Source organism: Echinops telfairi, unplaced genomic scaffold (genome assembly GCF_000313985.2).
Source record: "Echinops telfairi isolate 266 unplaced genomic scaffold, ASM31398v2 ScPeMD7_7;HRSCAF=31, whole genome shotgun sequence".
NCBI lineage: Eukaryota > Metazoa > Chordata > Mammalia > Afrosoricida > Tenrecidae > Echinops > Echinops telfairi.
Window position 1 is genome coordinate 28,187,963 of NW_022103904.1, and position 20,105 is coordinate 28,208,067.

General features: G+C 38.1%; 1 protein-coding gene across 1 annotated transcript in view; it reads left to right on the plus strand.

Moving 5' to 3' along the window:
* Window positions 1–20,105, plus strand: part of PCSK6 (proprotein convertase subtilisin/kexin type 6) — a 241,318-nt gene that overhangs the window by 69,169 nt on the left and 152,044 nt on the right. The window contains exon 4 of the mRNA XM_045286304.1: window positions 19,537–19,647. Within this exon, the coding sequence (XP_045142239.1) occupies window positions 19,537–19,647 (111 nt within the window). The remainder of the gene's footprint in view (window positions 1–19,536; window positions 19,648–20,105) is intronic.

Below are 20,105 nucleotides of genomic sequence, written 5' to 3' on the forward strand. Positions count from 1 at the left end.
ATGGAGAGCAAATGTTTTGAAAATGATGAGGGTAACGAATGTATAAATGTGCTTTATACATTGGATGTATGTATGGATTGTGATAAGAATTGTATGAGCCCCCAATAAAATGATTTTTTTTAAATTGAAGAGGGCAACGTAAGAATTCTTGACAAAATAAAATATAATGAAATGTAACAAAATGAAAACAAAAATGGAAAAACACACTCAGCTATCTTAAACTGAAAGAATCCAAGAAAAAAATTCAAGCCTTGAGTTGCATATATTGAAAGATTCTATGTGCAAAATATTGAATGAAACAGTAAGCATAAAAAATGGAAAGAATACACAGTCACTGTACCAAAGAGAGCTAGTTGACATTCCACCTTTTGAATAGAGTAGCATGTGAGTAAGAACCAATACTACTGAAGGAAGCTATTGCAACTTGCACTGAAAGCATTAGCCAAAAAGAAGGCTGCAGGAATTCATGGAATACCAATTGAAATATTTCAACTAGCAGATGATAGATTTACTCATATGTGCTAGGAAATTTGAAAGACAAATACTTGGCCAACTGACTGAGAGATCCATGTTTGTACCTATTCTAACAAAAGGTGACCCAACAGAATGCTCAAGTTATAAAATAATATCATTGAAATCACTTGCAAGTAAATTTTTGAGGATCATACAACAGTGGTTGCAGTAATACACTGACAGGGAGCTGCCAGAAATTCAGGCTGGATTCAGAAGAGGATGTGGAATAAGGGATATATATCATTGGTAGATCAGATGGATCTTGGCTGAAAGCAGAGAATAAGAGAAATTTGTTTCCTTGTGTTCTATTGAGTATACCAAGGCATTTGACTGTGTGGATCATAACAAACTATGGACAGCCTTGAGAAGAATGGAATTCCAGAACGCTTCATTGTGCTCATGCATGACCTATAAATGGATCAAGAGGCAGTTGTGCAAACAGAACAAGGGAACGCTGATTGCCTTGAAATCAGAAAAGGCGTGCATCAGGGTTGTGTCCTCTCAGTATTCTAAGTCAGTTTGTATGCTGAGCAAATCATCAGAGAATCTGGAAGAAGCATGTGGTATCAGGATTGCAGGAAGGCTTATTAACAACCTGGGATGTGCAGATGACGCAGCCTTGCTTGCTGTAAGTGAGACAGACTTAAAGCATTTGATGAAAATCAAGGATTGCAGCCTTCAGAATGGACAAGTCAATGTAAAGAAAACAAAAATTCTTTAACTGGACCAATAAATGATAAATGGAGAAAAATTTGAAGTTGCCAACAATTTTGCCTTGCTTGAATACACAATCAATGTTCATGGAAGCAGTAGTCAAGAGATCAAATGATGGGTTCAGTTTGGTAAATCTGCTGCACAAGACCTCTTTAGAATGTTGAAAGGCAGGGAGGTTACTTTGAGCAATAAGGTGTACTTGGCCCAAGCTATGGTATTTTCAATAGCCTGCTAATGCATGTGAAAGTTGGACATTGTATAAGGAATACCAAAGAAGAATGGATACATTTGAACTGTGAATTGATACATTTGTGCTGGCAAAAAATATTGAAAGTACCATGAACTGCCAAAAGGACAAACAGATCTGTCTTGAAAGAAGTGTGCCCAGAGTGCTTCTTTGAGGCAAGGATGGCGAGACTTCATCTTACGTATTTTGACCATCTGTCAAGTGAAACCAGTCGTTGGAGAAGGACAGCATACCTGGTAAAGAAGAGGGCCAGCGCAAAAGAGTAAGACGCTCAACAAGATGGATTGGAACAGTGGCTGTAACAGTGGTCTCAGGGCTAGGAACAATTCTGAGGATGGCACAGGACTGTGCAGTGTTTTTTTCTGTTGGGCATAGTGTCGTTATGGGTCGGAACCAACAATAACAACATGGACACGTTCCCTAGACTGTTCACCGGGGACGTAGCTTTTTAGTTAAAGAGATGACTCTCGTGACTGATGAGTCTAACTGATTATCACAGCAAAATCCCATCAGTTAGACCGAAGGAGATAGAGAAACAACAAAAGAAAAGAATATTGTCTGCCTTTTGAATTCTACAGTCAGGAAATAGGCCAAAGGAACTACATTTATTGTCTTCTAGAAGAAAAAAGTATATATGACTGGAGCTGCTCAGATATCAGGAGAACTGTTACACACAGAAAGTAAGACCTTGGTTTTAAAAGATTGTAGCAAAAGTTTCCTGGATCTCAAAGAAAAAATGACTAGAGAATTAAGAAAAAATAACCAGGTAGCTGTCTTTAAATTTCTTGGCTTAGAGCACTTCCAACATTGCCCTATTATTATCATTTTTTAATCTCTCAATTAGTATTCCATTAATTACTAGAGCTTTGTTTTGTGACCGTGCCGTCAGTGCAACTTAAGCATCTTCCTTCAGTACCATTGAGTTGTGTTCCCAAACTATCTCCTGAGATGGTTAAACATAGACCAGCTTTTTGGTACAGTGACTACATTTTTTCTACTGTCTTTTGATGCTTCCTGCATTGTTCAATATTTCAGTATTGCCACTTGCATTTTTTATGCAGTTTTTTCCTGAACATGTTCAGCATGTTCTTCCCATTTATTTCATTAAAAAAAACTGGTGAACTTAGCCCATGTGCTACAAAAACATTAAAGTCAATTTCAATGTGATTTCCCCTCTTGTTGTAGTCCCTCAGACCAGTGTTTAGATCCATCATTCTTTTTTTCCTCTTTTATATGTGGAGTATCACACACAGAGGCGAACACGCAAAAGACAATTGCAGAAACAATTTATCAGAACAATGACAGTAGCCCCATAAGCTCCCGGTGTATGTGGCCTTATTTTCTTTTCCCAGCCCCCCACCCTTTCCTTTCTCTTTTCCTCTGTTCCCACCCCGTACCTTTAGGCCTCACCGTAACTTTCAAAGTTGGCTTCTTGTGGGTTGAAAACCCTCTTCTTATTTTTTTTTCTTTTATAACGGTGGTATCATGTAATATTTGTCTTTAAGAACGTGACTAACTTTTTGGAGGAGCATAATGTTTACAAATTTGCTGATGTCATGAGGTGCTTGACTTTTTTTTTTTTTAAGAGATGAATAATATTCTGTTGTATGTGTTCCAAAGATTATTTATCTATTCTTCCACAGATGGGCCTTTTGTATGTTTCCATCTTTTTGGTCTTCTAGGTAGCCCTGCAATCAGTATAGGTGTCCTTATATCCATTCATAGTTTCTTCTTTATTTCTTCTGTGTTTAGAGAGATTTCCAGAGCCCTATGGTGTTTCCATTCACCTTTGTTTACAGAAACACCATACTGGTTTCCATATAGGCTACACAATTCTACAATCAAGCGAGCAGTGTATGAGTATTCCAATCTCTTCGCATACTCTTCAGCATTTATTTCCTTGTTTGTTTTTAAAATATTGGAGGGTCAGGGTTCAGATAGCTGGACTTATGCAGCAGGAACCCGGATAAAGACAGCACTTGTAGATTTCATTGCTCCTCCACACCCCCAAGTTCTCAAAAAGGGGACATCTAAACAAGCTGACAGGAAAAGATGCAGCCTGTGGCTGGAAGCGGCTGGACCTGGCCATCAAAGGGAGAAATGAACCCAGAAAGGTGTCAGCAAGCGGGAAAAGGTTTGGCTGCCAGGACTCTATTGAGCTCCATTGTGAGATCAACTCTCTCTTTGTGCAGTAAAAGGTGTTATTGAAAAAAAGTGAGAAGACCACAGAGCCATAACTGGCAGAACATATTTATGACGTATATAACTAATGAAGGATTTTCCCAGTACAAGGAAGACCAGATATTTTAAAGCATACTTCTAGATACAATGTTAATAAAATATAGTTTTTACAAAGGCTAAAGAATGGATAATCCTATTTATTTTTGTATGTTGATCTTATAGCATACAGTGTTGTCAAAGTTTTCAATAGGTCCAGCAATTTAAAAGGTCAAATTTATGAAATTTTTTATCTGTAAGATCATATTATAGGCAAATAGAATTTGCTTCATCTTTGCCAATGAATGCCTTTTCTTTCTTTTTGATGTTTAATAGCTCTGCATAAGACTTCAAGGACTACCATATATACTCGTATATAAGCCAAGTTTTTCAGCACATTTTTAAATGCAGTTTCTGTGGTAAAATCAGATGCCTCAGCTGTTACTGGGCCGTCGTCCACTCGAGTCCATATGGTGTATTAAATGAGAGTGGTGATAAAGGACCGGGCTGTCTGGTCTGAGTTTGGATGTGGGGAGTGCTCAGTTTCTCTCCGCTGAGTGAAATGCTGCTGCTGTTTGTATAGATGACCTTTATTATGCTGAGACACTGCCCTTCTAGTCTTCTTTTGTTGGGCGTTTTTACAAAGAATGAATGCTGCATTTTACCTAAGTGCCTTTTGTGCATAATGTTATATAATTAAGTGATTTTTCTCTTTTGTTTTATTTATATAGTGTGTTCTATTGATTGTTTTTCTAGTATCCTGGCATCATACTTAATCATGATTTATTTTAATGCTTTTAAAAATTTTGTTACCTAGGATTTTGTTGAAATTTTAGCATCTATACTTTTCTATTTCAGTGATGTATTTACCTGGTTTTGCTACCAGAGTTTTACTGGCTTCATAAAATGAGTTTGGTAGTATGTTGTCCTTTCCTATATTCTGGAATTGTTTGGTTAGAATGGTGTTAACTCTTCTCTAATGATGGATAATATCCCTGAGTAAAATCATCGGGTTATGAAGTTTTTGATGTTGACATTATTGTTTAATGGCCAGATCTATTTCTTTGTGTATTATAGGTCTTTTACGATTTTCTACTAATCTGTTAATTTAACTAGGTAATGTATTTCTAGAATTATTTTGATTTCTTCTAGGTTTTCAAATTTATTGAAGTACAAAGGATTTATTGTACTGCAATAAAAACTATCTATTTAAGTTAAGTTGGTTCTGTGTATTGTCATTCATTTCATTATTTGTAATAATTGCTTTTTACCTTTTTCTTTTTTGTTAGGTTTGCCAGTGGTGTGTCAATTTTGTTAATCCTTTTAAAGAACCAATTTCCTGTCATGTTGCATTTTCAATTTTTTTCTAATTTATTTCTGCTCTAATCTTTGTTTTCTTACAGTGGCCAAAGGTTTATTTGTTACTCTTGCTATAGATATTGGGTAAAGTTGTTTGTTTTGGTTCACTCTTCTTTTTTGATGTGGTCATTCATTGTTATAAATGAGTCCTGCTTTTGCTGTGTCCCAAAGGTTTTGATATATTGTATTTTCTTTCTCATTTGTTTTGAGGAATTTTTTAATTGCACTTTAACTTCTTCAACTATCCAGTGGCTTTTAAGTAAGATGTTCAATTTATATGTACTTTATCACCGCCCCCCTTGATCTTAATATTGCTGATTTCTAATTTATAGCATTGTAATTTGAAAAGAGAGCTTGTACTATCTATATCTTTTAAAATTTATTGATGCTTGCTTTATGTTCTAACATATGGTCTATTTGGAGTATGTTCTGAGTCCTGGGAAAATGTATATATTGGTGAGTGAAGAGTTCTGTATATGTCTAAGACAACAACTTGATTGGGTTGTTCTTCTATTATCTCTGCTGATTGATTGCCCTTTTGTTTTTTAAAAATCCAGGTCTTTGTACATGTTACCCTTGGAAATGTTCTGGACAGCTTTTCCTTAATCTTTCTTTCATTCACTTTAGGTATTCCACATTCAAAAGCCAAGTTTTCAGAGTCTCTTCTGACGTCAGTTTTTGTCTTTTCCTTTCCTGTCTTTTTAATGACCTTTTGCTTTCTTTGTGCCCTTGATGTCACATCTGGTCTTCAGTTATTAATATTCAACACATTAAATGTGTTCTTTAAATGGTCTTTAAATTCACGTAGGATATACTCAAGGTTGAACTTCCACTGTCTTGTGAACAAAATAAAACAGAAAAACCTCACATGGATTAAGCCCCTGGTGAATCTCCTCTCACCAAGGACCAGGGATATGAATAGCCTTGCTAGCAGGCTGAATGCATTGGAAAGTGGATTTTTACAGATGCAGATAGGTTAAAATTTAGCGCCCTGTCATTTAATCTTGCTTGTGATCCATCTAAATTTGTTCTAGTTTTTAATATTTTCTGCAGTCATAATCCATTTAAATTTGTTTTAGTTTTAAATATTTTCTGCTTTCTTTCATATTGAGCTTTTAATCTATTTTATTGGTTATTGTTGTTAGTTTTGCTTGGTTGTTTTAATGTTTTTCTGTATATGAAATCCAATATAGATAAATCTATAGATACAATAACTGAAATGATTGCTTGGTGGGAGGGTGTCAGGGGAGATTAGGGGTAAATGGTGAGCTAATAATTGTGAGTTCAAGAATGAGAAATGTTCTAAAATTGAGTGTGTTGATGACTGTACAACTCTTCTTGATGTGATTGAACTATTGAATTGTATGATATGTGAATCATATGCCAATAAAACTGTTGGAAATAAAAGAAAGCAGAAATACTAGAAGTTGAAACTAATTTAAAATGAGTCAAAAGGAAGAGCAAATGGTAAGGTGTTAATTTTAACCTAACTGCATCTTCCATCGTCAACTTTACAATGCTCTCTGTCCGATAACATATTCACATCTCTGACTGTGGTCACAGGCTTAATCTTTGTAGGCTGCTGAGAATGGAGTTTGGACTTCCACTGTCAGCCATAGTTTTCTGAAAACTGAGTGTTCAGAATTTAAGCTTTGATACCCTTCTCCTCCCGATTTGGAGTTTATTATTTATAATTCTTATATCATACATACTGGTGTGCTTCTTCTACATGGACTTGAAACCCTTCTTAGATGACTGCTTATTTTGAGACAACTTCTTAAGACCCCAGGTGCTAATTGTTCTGATAGCCAGGTGCCAACTGATTCTTTCACCACACTTTGCTATAGCACCCACATCTTCAGTGATCTCTCTGTCAGGGTCAGTTTAGAGTAGGGCCATGCTATAAAAACTAATAGCCCCAATCCTGGTATTTTTTGTTTTGTTTGGGGAAAAGTGTGTATGTGTGTGTGTGCGCGCACGCGCAAGCTAATTTTATTCAGTGGGTACTTCAAGTTTTTTAAATACCCCCCTCCCCAATTCTTTTGTTTTCAAGCTTTTTTTTAAAAAAAATCATTTTATTTGGGGCTTGTACAACTCTTATCACAACCCATCCATTCATCCATTGTGTCGAGCACATTTGTACATTTGTTGCCATCATCATTCTCAAAAAATTTCCTTTCTATTTTTTCTTTTGGAAATCATTCTATTGGAGGCTCGTACAACTCTTATCACAATCCATACATACATCCATTGTGTCAAGCACATTTGTACATATGTTGCCATCATCATTCTCAAAACATTTTCTTTCTACTTGAGCCCTTGGTATCAGCTCCTCACTCCCCCACCCGCCCCACGAACCCTTGAAAATGTATGAATTATTATTTTCAATGTCTTACACTGTTCCATGTCTCCCTTCACCCACTTTTCTGTTGTCCGTCCCCCAGGGAGGAGGTTATATGTAGATCATTGTGATTGCCTTACCTTCCTGGTATTGCTACTCTCATTATTGGTCTTGAGCGGTTCATCTGTCCTGGATTTCCTGTGTTTCCAGCTCTTATCTGTACCAGTGTACATCCTCTGGTTTAGCCTGATTTGTAAGGTAGAATTTTTATCATGATAGTGGGGGCAGTGGGGAGGAAGCATTAAAGAACTAGAGTAAATTGTATATTTAATTTGTGCTATACTGCACCCTGAGTGGCTCATCTCCTCTTCATGACCCTTCTGTACGGCGATGTCCAGTTCCCTACAGATGGGCTTTGGGTCTCCATTCCACACTCCCTCTCTTTCACAATGATATTATTTTTTGTTCTTTTATGCCTGATACCTGATCCTATCAACACCTCATAATCACACAGGCTGGTATGCTTCTTCCATGTGCGCTTTGTTGCTTTTCAAGCATTTTTGTGCATTACAGAAAACTGAAGAGCAAAGAGCAAAAAGCAAAGAACACAAAAGACATCCAAAATCATTTTGATGATTTGATAGTATTTGACATGTCTTTCTACATCTTCTGTATGTATATAAGCAACAGTATACAACTTTAATTGGTTGAGTATGGATTCATGTATTTTTTTTTAACACTTCATGAATATTCACCAAGTCAGAGTCCCAAAGCCATGAGTATTTTGACAAGCAAGGATACAATATGGTGACTCAAATCAGAAAAACAAACAAACTCTCAGGGCATGGAAAAAAGCTCATAAAACATAAAAATAATTAATTATGTATGGGAAGAGTTACAATTAAATATTACCAATGTGTTTCCACTGAATTTAATGTATTCAATAGTACAGCGAAGAGGTGCACACATATATCAACAGTTACCATCAAAATGCAAATACAGGCACACTTGTATATATACTCTTCCCCTTGCACATTCTGTTGTCCTTCTGCCACCAACCTAGCCAATCTTGATGTATACTGCTCAGAGGTGGGTCAGTATTCCCAGGTCCAAGATGCTTTTCTAAAGTATAACAGAAAGATATTTATAGGTTGGTTAACTCACTAGTTCAAATTTTTTATAATACATTGTCCCCTCAAGATATCTAAAAAGCTTAGATGCTATAAAATAATATTGTTTACAGTCAGCCCATGTATTTTAAAAAGATGCACATATAGACTTATTATAATCTAGCACAGTGTACTAGATATAGAGATACTAACCAACAGCCTTTCTCTCCACCCTTCCTCTTCTTCCACCACTGCAACGACCACAGAATGACCAGCTCCAAGAGGTGGATTAACAAGGGCACTCCGCTGAAGACAGTCTTTCTCATAGACAAAAGGACATTAAGAGATTGTTTTACTACCTCTATTTTTTAACATACTTTGGACATCCTAATGTCCTTTAACACACAGCAGTATCAACTAAAATGCATATATAAAATCATATTTAGACAATCTGAACTTTTCTAACTCTGGGTATAGAGCCCTTCCCTCTGTATCTCCTTTCCCACTCCCTACCACTACCCAATATACTGCCTCCAAGACATCAGAATGAACAATTCCACCCCCTAAATGCAACCATTCCTATGAATTAAGACACACAAAAAAGTATTTGAAGGGTTTTACTTTACATCCTCTTAACATATGTTTTGCACTTCTAAGCATATAAAAGGACTCTTTCTAGATGTTTCCAATAAGGATTTAAGTTTGTCCTTTACACACATGTGCATTGAATCAACTGTACATTTGTAGCAAAGGCTAGAATCCAAAATTATAATCTAAATAAACATTCTGGTCTATAACCCCCACCCCCACACCTCACCTCTGTTGACTCAGTTGACAAAAATAAGCATCTGTAATACCTAAAGAGGACGTAGACTATTTCACCTCCACAATTCATCCCTCTGAAGTTGAACATAAATGTATAAAATGTGTTAGCTTACTAAGACTACTTTTATCATATACTGGTAACCTCATGAACATCTAGGAAGACTAGATGGTGTAAAATAAGGATTTATCCTTATATGTGCTGTATACACAGCAAAGTTATACACAATGACAGAACACATGGGACTGTGGTTCATCTTGCCTCTATAAACATACTGGTAAAGCCCTGTGCACTTTCTTTTCCCTCCCCCATCAACAAACACAAACATGTATGCTCAGAGAGGTGGTTTGGCAATTCTATTGCCAAAAGACAAAAGTTCATATGAATTTTAATGAAAGGGTATCTACAAAATATGCTATTTACTATCTCTACTTTTAACATACTTTGTGTACTTCACAACATCTAGAAAAACTTGATGTTTTAAATATGGACTTGTTTGTCCACTGTATGCACAGAAGTCTTAAAGAAACTACAGATGTTACAAAGGTTATACTTATAAGCCATTCGTTTCCATCCAGCTGTCCCCACCATAACCTGGTGGACAAGGATAGGCACACTGCCAATTAGATGTGGTTTTACTCTTTCATTTCCAGAAGACCACCTTTCTGTGATTTTTAACACAGTGTACAAAATGTGTTATTTTACTAACTCTACTTTTGTCACCTTGGCAAAGGTTGGCAACCTCTTTAATATAGACTAGATATTATAAAATTGGTGCCCAGTATATACACACAGCAAATACAGTACAGCAAAGGTAAATGAAAGCATGTAACATACAGGGCAGTGGATAATCTGGAAATTTCTGGTGCACACGAACACCGTTTGTAGTTTTGGCACACCCTGCCCCCTTAACCCAATGATAAAGCAGTGAATAAGTACAGAGTTCACAGAGGGGTTTCACAATTCCATTCCCAAAGACAATACTTTCCATGAATCTTAAAAAGCTATTTACAAGGTGTTAGCCTATTTAACACACCAAGCAACTCAGAACATCTAGAAAGACTAGGTACTATTTCAAATAAAAATATACTTGCCTGGGGGAATTGATCACAGGGAGCTACATATAACCTCCTCTCTGGGGGATGGGCAGCAGAGGGGCGGGTGAAGGGAGATTCCGGGCAGTGTAATGTAAGATACAATAATAATTTATAAATTATCAATGGGGGAGAGGGGAGGAGGAAGGGAGGGGGAGGGGAAAAAAAGGAAAATGAGCTGATTCCGGGAACCCAAGAGGAAAGCGAATTTTGGGAATAATGAGGGCAACAAATGTATAGATGTTCTTTACACAATTGATCTATGTATTGTGATGAATTGTATGAGCCTCAATAAATTGATTTAAAAAGAACAAGAAAAAAATATATACTTGCCCACTATTTAGACAGTACTGTTAAAATAAATTTGGACACATACAACAGTGGTTATAATTGGAGTATCTCCTAAATATAACCACTTTGGTCATATCCTGACTTCCTTCTTTCCACCACCAATCAGTAGACAAGTTTGGGCATACATAATTCTTAGAGGTGGTTAAACAAACATCCAAAACTCATTTACAGAAGACACATTTTCCCATGAATTTACAAAGTGTACCAAATAAGTTACTTTTACTAAGTCAACATTGTCATACATTGCAAACCTCTTTAGCATCTGGAGAATAGATGTTGCAAAATTAGGATTTGTTTATCCATTATATAAACTCTACACTGCAAAGCAAAATGCTAATACACGAGAGAGTACTCCCCCCAAATCCACCCCCATTTCCCCCCCAAAAGCTATGTATTTAATTTTTTTTTTTTTACAGAACAACCTTATTGCTTTCAAAGTACTCTCCATTACACTTAATACATTTGTCAAACCTGCAATTCCATTCTTGGAAACATTTTTCAAACTCATTTGTTTGGATGGCTAACAGTGCCTTCCTCTTCTGTGTCATCAAATCACTATTCTTTCATGTTCCTCTTCATTCACAGAAACAAAAAGAAGTCACAAGGAGCGAGGTCAGGTGCATGGGGCAAGAGAGCCATACTATTTTTTGCCCAAAACTGGTACACTAAGATAGTTGCATGAGCAGGTGGATTGTAGTAGTGGCAAAACCAGTCGCCTATCTGCCATAAATCAGGCCTTTTTTTGTTGCACAGTTACCCACTATTTTCAGAACCTTTAAATAGAAAGTTTGATTAACAGTCTGATCTGGTGGAATAAACCCCAAATGCACTATGAGTCTACATTTTTTGTTCAGGAAGTTGACGGACTTTCAGAACAAGGCTTGTCATCAGTCGACATTTCACCTTTTTTGAAAAGGGAAACCACTCATACACTTGAGTTTTAATGATAGTGCTGTCCTTGTAAGCTGTGTTCAACATCACAACAGTTTCTGCGGCATTTTTCCCACGCAGGAAACAAAGTTTCATAGCTGCATGCTGTTATCCAAAATCACCCATCACAAAAAATGGGATTCGAGTGAACCTGCTTTTATGAAAAAATTCTCTGTGACCAGAGAGAACCTTCCCAGAGGACACCACTGGCTGCACTAATGCAGAGCGAGTTGCTCGATGCTTGCCTAGTGGGAAAAATGCGTATTATGGAAGCTCCGCCTGCAGAGCTTCCCCCCCCTTTTTTTGGTGGGAGGGGGGCACCCCCTCGTACTAATGTATTATTTTTTGTAGTTCCTTCCCTCCCACTTCTTACAAACCATGAACAACTATAAACATTTATATACTGCCCAGAGATGGTTTAATAAACCCAGTCCCCAAAGATAACATTTCCTATGAATTTTAGCAAAGAAATATACACAAAAGTGATAGTTTACTACTGCTCCTTTAACATACACCGGGCACTTCAACACTAGACTACATGTTTCAAATAAGGACCGTTAGTCCACACAGCCTATCATTCGCAGTTTGGGAGGGAAAACTGCACACATAAAACAGTTAAAATCTGAAAAGTGTCTTTGGAATATGAACATTCTGGCCTGTAGAAGTTTACCCCTTTCTCCCTCCTCCACTAAGCTAGTGAGCTATAAAAGTTCAGATTTCAGAGGCCAATTCTAAGAATTTTAGCACAAAATGTAACATGTATTAGTTTTCTGAAGTCCACTTTGTCATTCATTGGAAACGTCTTTAACATCTCGAATGACTCACTGAAACTCACGGCCATCGAGTCAGTTCTGACGCATAAGGACCCCTTGTGGGTTTCCCAGACTGTAACTGTTGTTACAGGAAGAAAGCCCATTCTTTCTCCAGAACTGCTGTGATTTTGAACTGCTGGCTGTGGATCACAGCCCAGTGCATAGCAGCGACACCACCAGGACTCCTAGTATGACTAGATGTTGTAAATTATGAATCGTTTTCCCTTTACATACACTGTATACATAGAAGGGTAAAACAATGCACAAATATAAGACAATGGTTTCTCTTACTTCACTATAAATTGGCAGAGCCTTTTGCAATCCCTTTTCCTCAGTACTCAGAACCAGCACACAAAACCCACAATGTGTATATACCACCCAAAGAGGTGATCTAGCCATTCCATTTAAAACGCCTAAAGTACAAAAGAATCCCAGTAGTTTATATGGGTTTTAACAGAAAAATGTACAAAGTGTGTTATTTTATTACTTTTAATGTGTACTTAAGAACATTCTGAAAGACTAGATAATTTAAGAAATACTTATTACTGTCAACTCTGTATACAGTACTGGAGTAAAATGTACTCACATAACAATGGTTATAATATGAATATGTCTTCGTCTGGTATAGAACCTACTTCCCTCTTCCTCTTAGCTGCCTGCTCCATTTTTCCTCTAACCCATTTATCAAATGTGGGCTTGTGTCACTCCTGATAGGGCTTCCAGAGGTGGTCTACCAATTCCATTTAAGGTCATTTCCAGAAATCATTATGTGTGTGTATATGTATACATACATACATACATACATACATACATACATACATACATACATATATTTAAATCATTTTGTTGGGGGCTCATACAACTCATCACAATCCAGTGTATGTATATATATTTTAAACAAGTGGACATTTCTAAACAGTATGATTTTCAAACTCTTCTTATATCACACGTCAGTTGACAACCTCATTACATTTAGAAGGTCTACGTGTAGCCAGTTTCTTTTCTTTTAAAATGTTCTGTTTTTAAAAAAAGCTTTTTTAGATTATATACACAGGCCTTCTGTCAAAGGGCAGTAGATCTTTTCAAAGGGTGATGGGCACTTCTTATTAGCCAAAGGTGGTATGTTATTCTACCATGTCTCCCTCCCAATAGCAAAGTCTGGTAGAACTATGACTATCTGCCTGCTGGCCTGGTGACCATTCCACCCATTGTCCATGGAGCTTTGTTCACCATCTGGGCCTTTAATGAAGGCTTTTATTCTGGAAAAGGAGGCATCTCATCCAAGGACATAGCAGTCACCCCAGGGCCTAGCTTTCCAAACTTTCAGAGTCCACAGTCTTACGAAGTGCCTGATTTTGTGTCACTTATGCCTGCATTCCCAGCCCAAGCGGCCCCTAAGAGCCCCGCCATGGTGTTCCAGTGGCTGCCATTCTCGCCCAGCCACACGCACCACCTTAAGATTCCACGTCCTTGGCGATTTGGTGGGGGCCGCGCTACAGCCCCTCTGGGTTGGGTCAGGTGACACGCAGTGCACACTCCAGGACCACGGCCATCAGGTCCCTCGGGGAAAGGACTCACCCCTCTGCATGGCGGCCACGGCCTGTTAGGCTGGCTTTGAGGGACCTGAGGGCCCGGGGCCTCTTGGCCACACTGCTTCTCTCACTCTCTGCCAGAACGGACTTGGCAGTTCTGCTGGGAGTTTTTGTTTTTTTTAATGATTATGGCTATTTCTTATTTAATGATTGGTCTGTTGAGATTTTTTTTTTACATCTGTGTGTGTTAATTTGGGTAGATAGTGTGTTTCTAGAAACTTTCTTATTTCATTTAGGTTTTCAAATTTGGAGTACAGCCTTTCATAGTAATAAGTTATTTTTCGTTATTGTTCAATTGTGAATTCATTCCTTTCATCTTTTTCTTGATATTTGCTTCTTTCTTTATTTTTCTTATATCATTTTATTGGGGGCTCTTACAGCTCTTATCACAATCCAAACATACATCCATTGTGTCAAACACGTTAGTATATATATTGCCATCAGCATTTTCTTTCTACTTGAGCCCTTGCTATCAGCTCGTTTTTCCCTTCCCCCCTCCCTCATGAACCCTTGATAATTTATGAATTATTATTTTCTTCATGTCTTACACCGACTGTTGTCTCCCTTCACCCCCTTTTCTTTTGTTCATCCCCCTTGAAGGGCATTATAAATATACCATTGTGATCAGTTTCCCCTTCTCCCCCTGCATTCCCCTTTCCCTCCTGGTATGGCTACTCTCATTACTGGTCCTGAGGGTTTTTCTGTCCTGGATTCCCTGTGTTGTGAGCTCTTATCTGTATCAGTGTACATGCTCTAGTCTAGCTGGATTTATAAGGTAGAGTTGGGGTCATGATAGTGAGGGGAGGAAGCATTAAAGAACTAGAGGAAAATTGTATGTTTCATCGATGCTGTACTGCACCCTGACTGGCTCATCTCTTCCTTCTGACCCTTCTGTGATAGGATGTCCAATTGTCTACCGATGGGCTTTGGCTCCCCACCCCACACTCCCCCTCACTCACATTGATATGATTTTTTTGTTCTGGGTCTTTGATGCCTGATAGCTGATCCCATCGACACCTCATGATCACACAGACTGGTGTGCTGTTTCCATATGGGTTTGTAGCTTCTCTGCTACATGGCTGCTTGTTTAACTTCAAGCCTTTAAGACCCTAGACACTATATCTTTTGGTAGCTGGGCACTATTTTCTTTCTTCACCACATTTACTTGTGCACCTATTTTGTCTTCAGCAATTGTGTTAGGAAGGTGAGCGTCACAGAATGCCTGGTTATTAGATCAAAGTGTTCTTGCATTGAGGGAGTACTTGAGTCAAGGCCCAGTGTCCATCTGCTATCTTAAAACTTAACATATAAATATATGTACATATATCTATTTCTCTACCGCTATATAAATATATGTACATATGTACATGCTTGTATTTAGACCTCTATAAATGCCCTTTGCCTCCTACTTCTGCTTCTTTCCTTTCCCTTGTTAAGTTTACCAGTGGTTTATCTATTTTGAGAATTCTCTTAAAAAAACAACCTATTTTCCTATTGATTTTGTTTCCTATTGTTTTCTGATTCACTTATTTCTGCTCTGATCTTCATGATTTCTTCTCCCCTGGTTATTGAAGGTATATTTTATTGCTCTTGCTCTAGTTCTTGAAGATGTTAGGCTAAAGTGTAGAATTTGACTCTTTCTTTTTTCATCTGTATGTTTACTGCTGTCAATTTCCCTGTGAATACTGCTTTCATGGTGTTTCAGAGGTTTGGGTATATTGTTTGTGTTCTCATTTGTGCCAAAGAATTTTAAATTATTCCTTATTTCCCAGCAGTTTTAAAGCACTGGGTTGTTCAATTTTTATGTGTTTGATTTTTTTGTCTGGGCCTTCGCCTAATATTGATTGTAATTTTATAGCATTTTGTCTGGGAATAAAAGGATGGTAAAATCTCATATTTCAAATTTTATTACATTTCCTTTGTGTCATAACATATAGTATATTCTAAAGAATGTTCCATTTGCAATGTAAAAAATATATGCAATGTTTTTGGGTGGAGTCCTCTGTATATGTCTAGGAAGCCAACTTAATTGTGTTGTTTAGTTCTTTTGTAAATATATTGAATTTATTTGCTGTTAATCTTTCTTTCCTTGAGAATAATGTATTGAAGACACCTTATTATTGATTTGCCTGTTTCTCTTTTCAGGTCCATAAAAGTTTGATTAATGTTTTCGACAGTCTATCATTGGGTGCATATATGTGTATTACAGTTCTGTTTCTTGTTCTGGTGCCCCTTTAATCATTATGTAGAGGTCCTCTTTGTCTCTTGTGATGGCTTGTACCTTGACGTCTACTTTGTCAACAATCAATATTTCCACTTCGGCCTTTTGTTTTTGTGGTTGCCATTAGCTTAATATATTTTTCCATTCTTTGAGTTGCAGTTCATTTTTGTCTTTGTGTCTGGTTATTGGATATGATTTTACCAGCTTGTGTTAGAAATAATGGAGTGGTATACCAGTATGAAAAGATGTGATATTTGGAATATATTTAACTTCCACCTTCTTGGAGCCGGTTTGATACCTCTGTAGAGAGGCTTTGTTTCATTGTGTTTCTTATAAGCAGTCTATTGATGGGTCTTGTTAACTAATCCATTCCATTACTCTCTGTCTCTTGACTAATACATATAATACATTAATATTCAGTGCCATTATTGATATGTGTAGCTCTATAACTGTCATTTTGCTATTTGTTTTTTTTGTGTGGTGATACTGTACTTCAGTATTTCATGGTGAGTTCCTTTTGTTTGTGCATTTTCTTGTCATTTTTCTCTTTGTTGATATATTTTTTACTATCTTTTTATAATTTTCTTCTTTTATTTTTTATATTCCCCACACACACACATTTTCTTTGAGGGTTAACCTGTTATTTCTTACTGTTTTACCATATGGAAACACTGTTCTCTCCTGTGAAATACAAGTTAAGTTTGAACTATTGATGTTTGCAGTTGTTTCTTCTCATTCTGGATCGTGCTCCATCAGCAGATAAGGGTCCCAGAGTCTTTATTCCATCCACATCATTGTTTTGCCTCGACTTTGAGAAGGCAGCTCTTCCTCAGTCATAGTCTGATTGCCTTTTGTCCTGAAAGGCTCATCTTCTGACACAATGTCTGACAATGTTCTGCTGTTAGTTATAAAGTTTTCAGTGGCTAATAACTCACAAATGAGCAGCCTACTCCTTTGTTGTAGTCTATTCTTAGTCTGGAGGCTCTGCTGAAACCTGTTTGCTTTGGGTGACCCTGCTTGTACTTGATATGCCAATGACGTAGCCTCCAGCATCACAGCAGCACACAAGCCACTACAGTACGACACTGACACCACAGTGCACACACTGACCGACAGGCGGTGGCTTTCAAATGGTCACTTCAAAATGAAAGTGCCCTCTTTGAACTTGCCATCCGTCGAAATAGTTTACTGCATGAAAATTAACGCAAGACTGGCTCCAAGAAGGTGGAAGTTAAATACAGTATATCAGAAATATCACATCATTGCATCCTGGTGTACCACTCCATTATTTCTAACATCAATCCCCTCTTCTCCCCTTAGTATACTCCCTTATATTTCACAGTTCTACAATTCACTGCAATGGCCACTTAAAACTCAAAACCAAACGGGAAATGGCTGTGGGTGATGGTAAGTCCCAAATCAAAATTCAGACATCATCCGGAGGATCTTCCTTATCCCTAAGGCTATGGAAGCTGGTAAAATCAGATCCGATAATCCGATGCAGGATCTCAAGGATGTGCCCCACTTTTGCTCCCACTGGTAGGGAGATCCCCCCTCAGGCTTCTCAGAGGGCTCATTTTATACATAGCGGATAACAATCATAATGTGTCCTGTTAGCAAGTACTCACAGGTGAATCTTTTTTTTTTAAATCATTTTATTAGGGGCTCATACAACTCTTTATCACAATCCATACATACATCAATTGTGTAAAGCACATTTGTACATTCATTGCCCTCATCATTCTCAAAACATTTGCTCTCTGGCATCAGCTCCTCATTTGTTCCCCTCCGTCCCCACTCCCCCCTCCCTCATGAACCCTTGATAATTTATAAATTATTTTGTCCTATCTTTCCCTGTCCGACGTCTCCCTTCACCCACTTTTCTGTTGTCCATCCCCCAGGGAGGAGGTTATATGTAGATCCTTGTAATCAGTTCCCCCTTTCTACCCCACCCTCCTTCCACCCTCCCAGTATCGCCACTCTCACCACTGGTCCTGAAGGGATCATCTGCCCTGGATTCCCTGTGTTTCCAGTTCCCACCTGTACCAGTGTACATCCTCTGGTCTAGCCAGATTTGTAAGATAGAATTGGGATCATGACAGTGGGGGCAGGGGTGGAAGCATCCAGGAACATGTTTTATCACTGCACCCTGACTGACTCCTCTCCTCCCCACGTCCCTTTTGTAAGGGGATCTCCAGTGGCCTACAAATGGGCTTTGGGTCTCCACTCCGCACTACCCCCCTCATTCACAATGATACGATTTTTTGTTCTGATGATGCCTTATACCTGATCCCTTTGACACCTCATGATCGCACAGGCTGGTGTGCTTCTTCCATGTGGGCTTTGTTGCTTCTGAGCTAGATGGCAGATGCTATATCTTTTGATAGCCGGGCACCATCAGCTTTCTTCGCCACATTTGCTTATGCACACATTTGTGTTCAGCGATCGTATCAGGGAGGTGAGCACACAATGATAATATTTTTTGTTCTTTGATGCCTGATAACTGATCCCTTAGGCACTCCATGATCACGCAGGCTGGTGTGCTTCTTCCATGTGGGCTTTGTTGCTTCTCAGCTAGATGGCTGCTTGTTTACCTTCAAATCTTTAAGACTCCAGACGCTATATCTTTTGATAGACAGGCACCCTCAGCTTTCTTCACCACATTTACTTATTCACCCGCTTTGCCTTCAGTGATTGTGTTGGGAAGATGAGCATCATAGAATGCCAGTTTAATAGAACAAAGTACTCTTGCATTGAGGGAGTACTTGAGTGGAGGCCCAAACACAGGTGAATCTTATCAGAGTCTTTCTCCACAGTTTTATCTAGATTCATGGAGGAAAAGGTAGTTTGGTAGGAGTTACACAGACTTTGACTAGAAGAGTCACATTAAATAATTTCATGGCCCTACAACATCAAAAACCTCTAATAATGACACAGATATTCATGAAAAATAAAATGTATGATACCTCTGTAGAGGGGCTTAGGGGCACTGCCAGGTAAGCATTGGGCCACTGACTACAAAGTCAGCAGGTCAAACCGAGCAGTTTACCTGAGGGAGAACGATGAGACTCTGCTCCTATAAAGATTGACAGCCTTGGAAACCCTGCACTATGAGGTGGTTAGACTTGACGGCAGTAGAAATAGGTCAGAGAGGCTACATAAAATCAGGAGGTATTTCTAAAAATAAATAGTAACTGCATTTCTTTCTGGTAGGTAAAATGGCTCCAACAACAAGAAGTTAAACTCAGGGTGAAGAGACAGGCACGGAACCACCACCCGGCCCTTCAGTTCAATGACCCCATTTGGTCCAACATGTGGTACATGGTGAGTATCCTGGTGTCATCCTTTTGTCCTGGGACATTTGCAGTGCCATAGCTTTCAGATGGGTTTTTTGGAACAGAATATTTAATTTTCCCAACAATTAAATGCAGACAGTCATGTTTCATCTTGATGTAAGACCTGACCTTCAAAGAACTGTCAACCCAAGCTTTCTTGTGATTTTTTCCCCCGAAATGATGTGAAAGTCCAAGAAGGGCAAGAAAGTGATTTGATACAGGCTTTAGGACTAATTGTTCCTAATTGTGGAAAACATTTTAAATGCTCAGCTGTAAATTGGAGGCCAACTCGTAACTCTCTGTGTTAGACAGGGTTCTCTAGAGAGATAAAACCAAATTCCTGATAATATAATATATTTATTTATAAAGATAATATATAACAAAAAATGAAATGTTAAATCATAAAGATAATTAGATATATAACGAGAAATGAAATGTTAAATCATA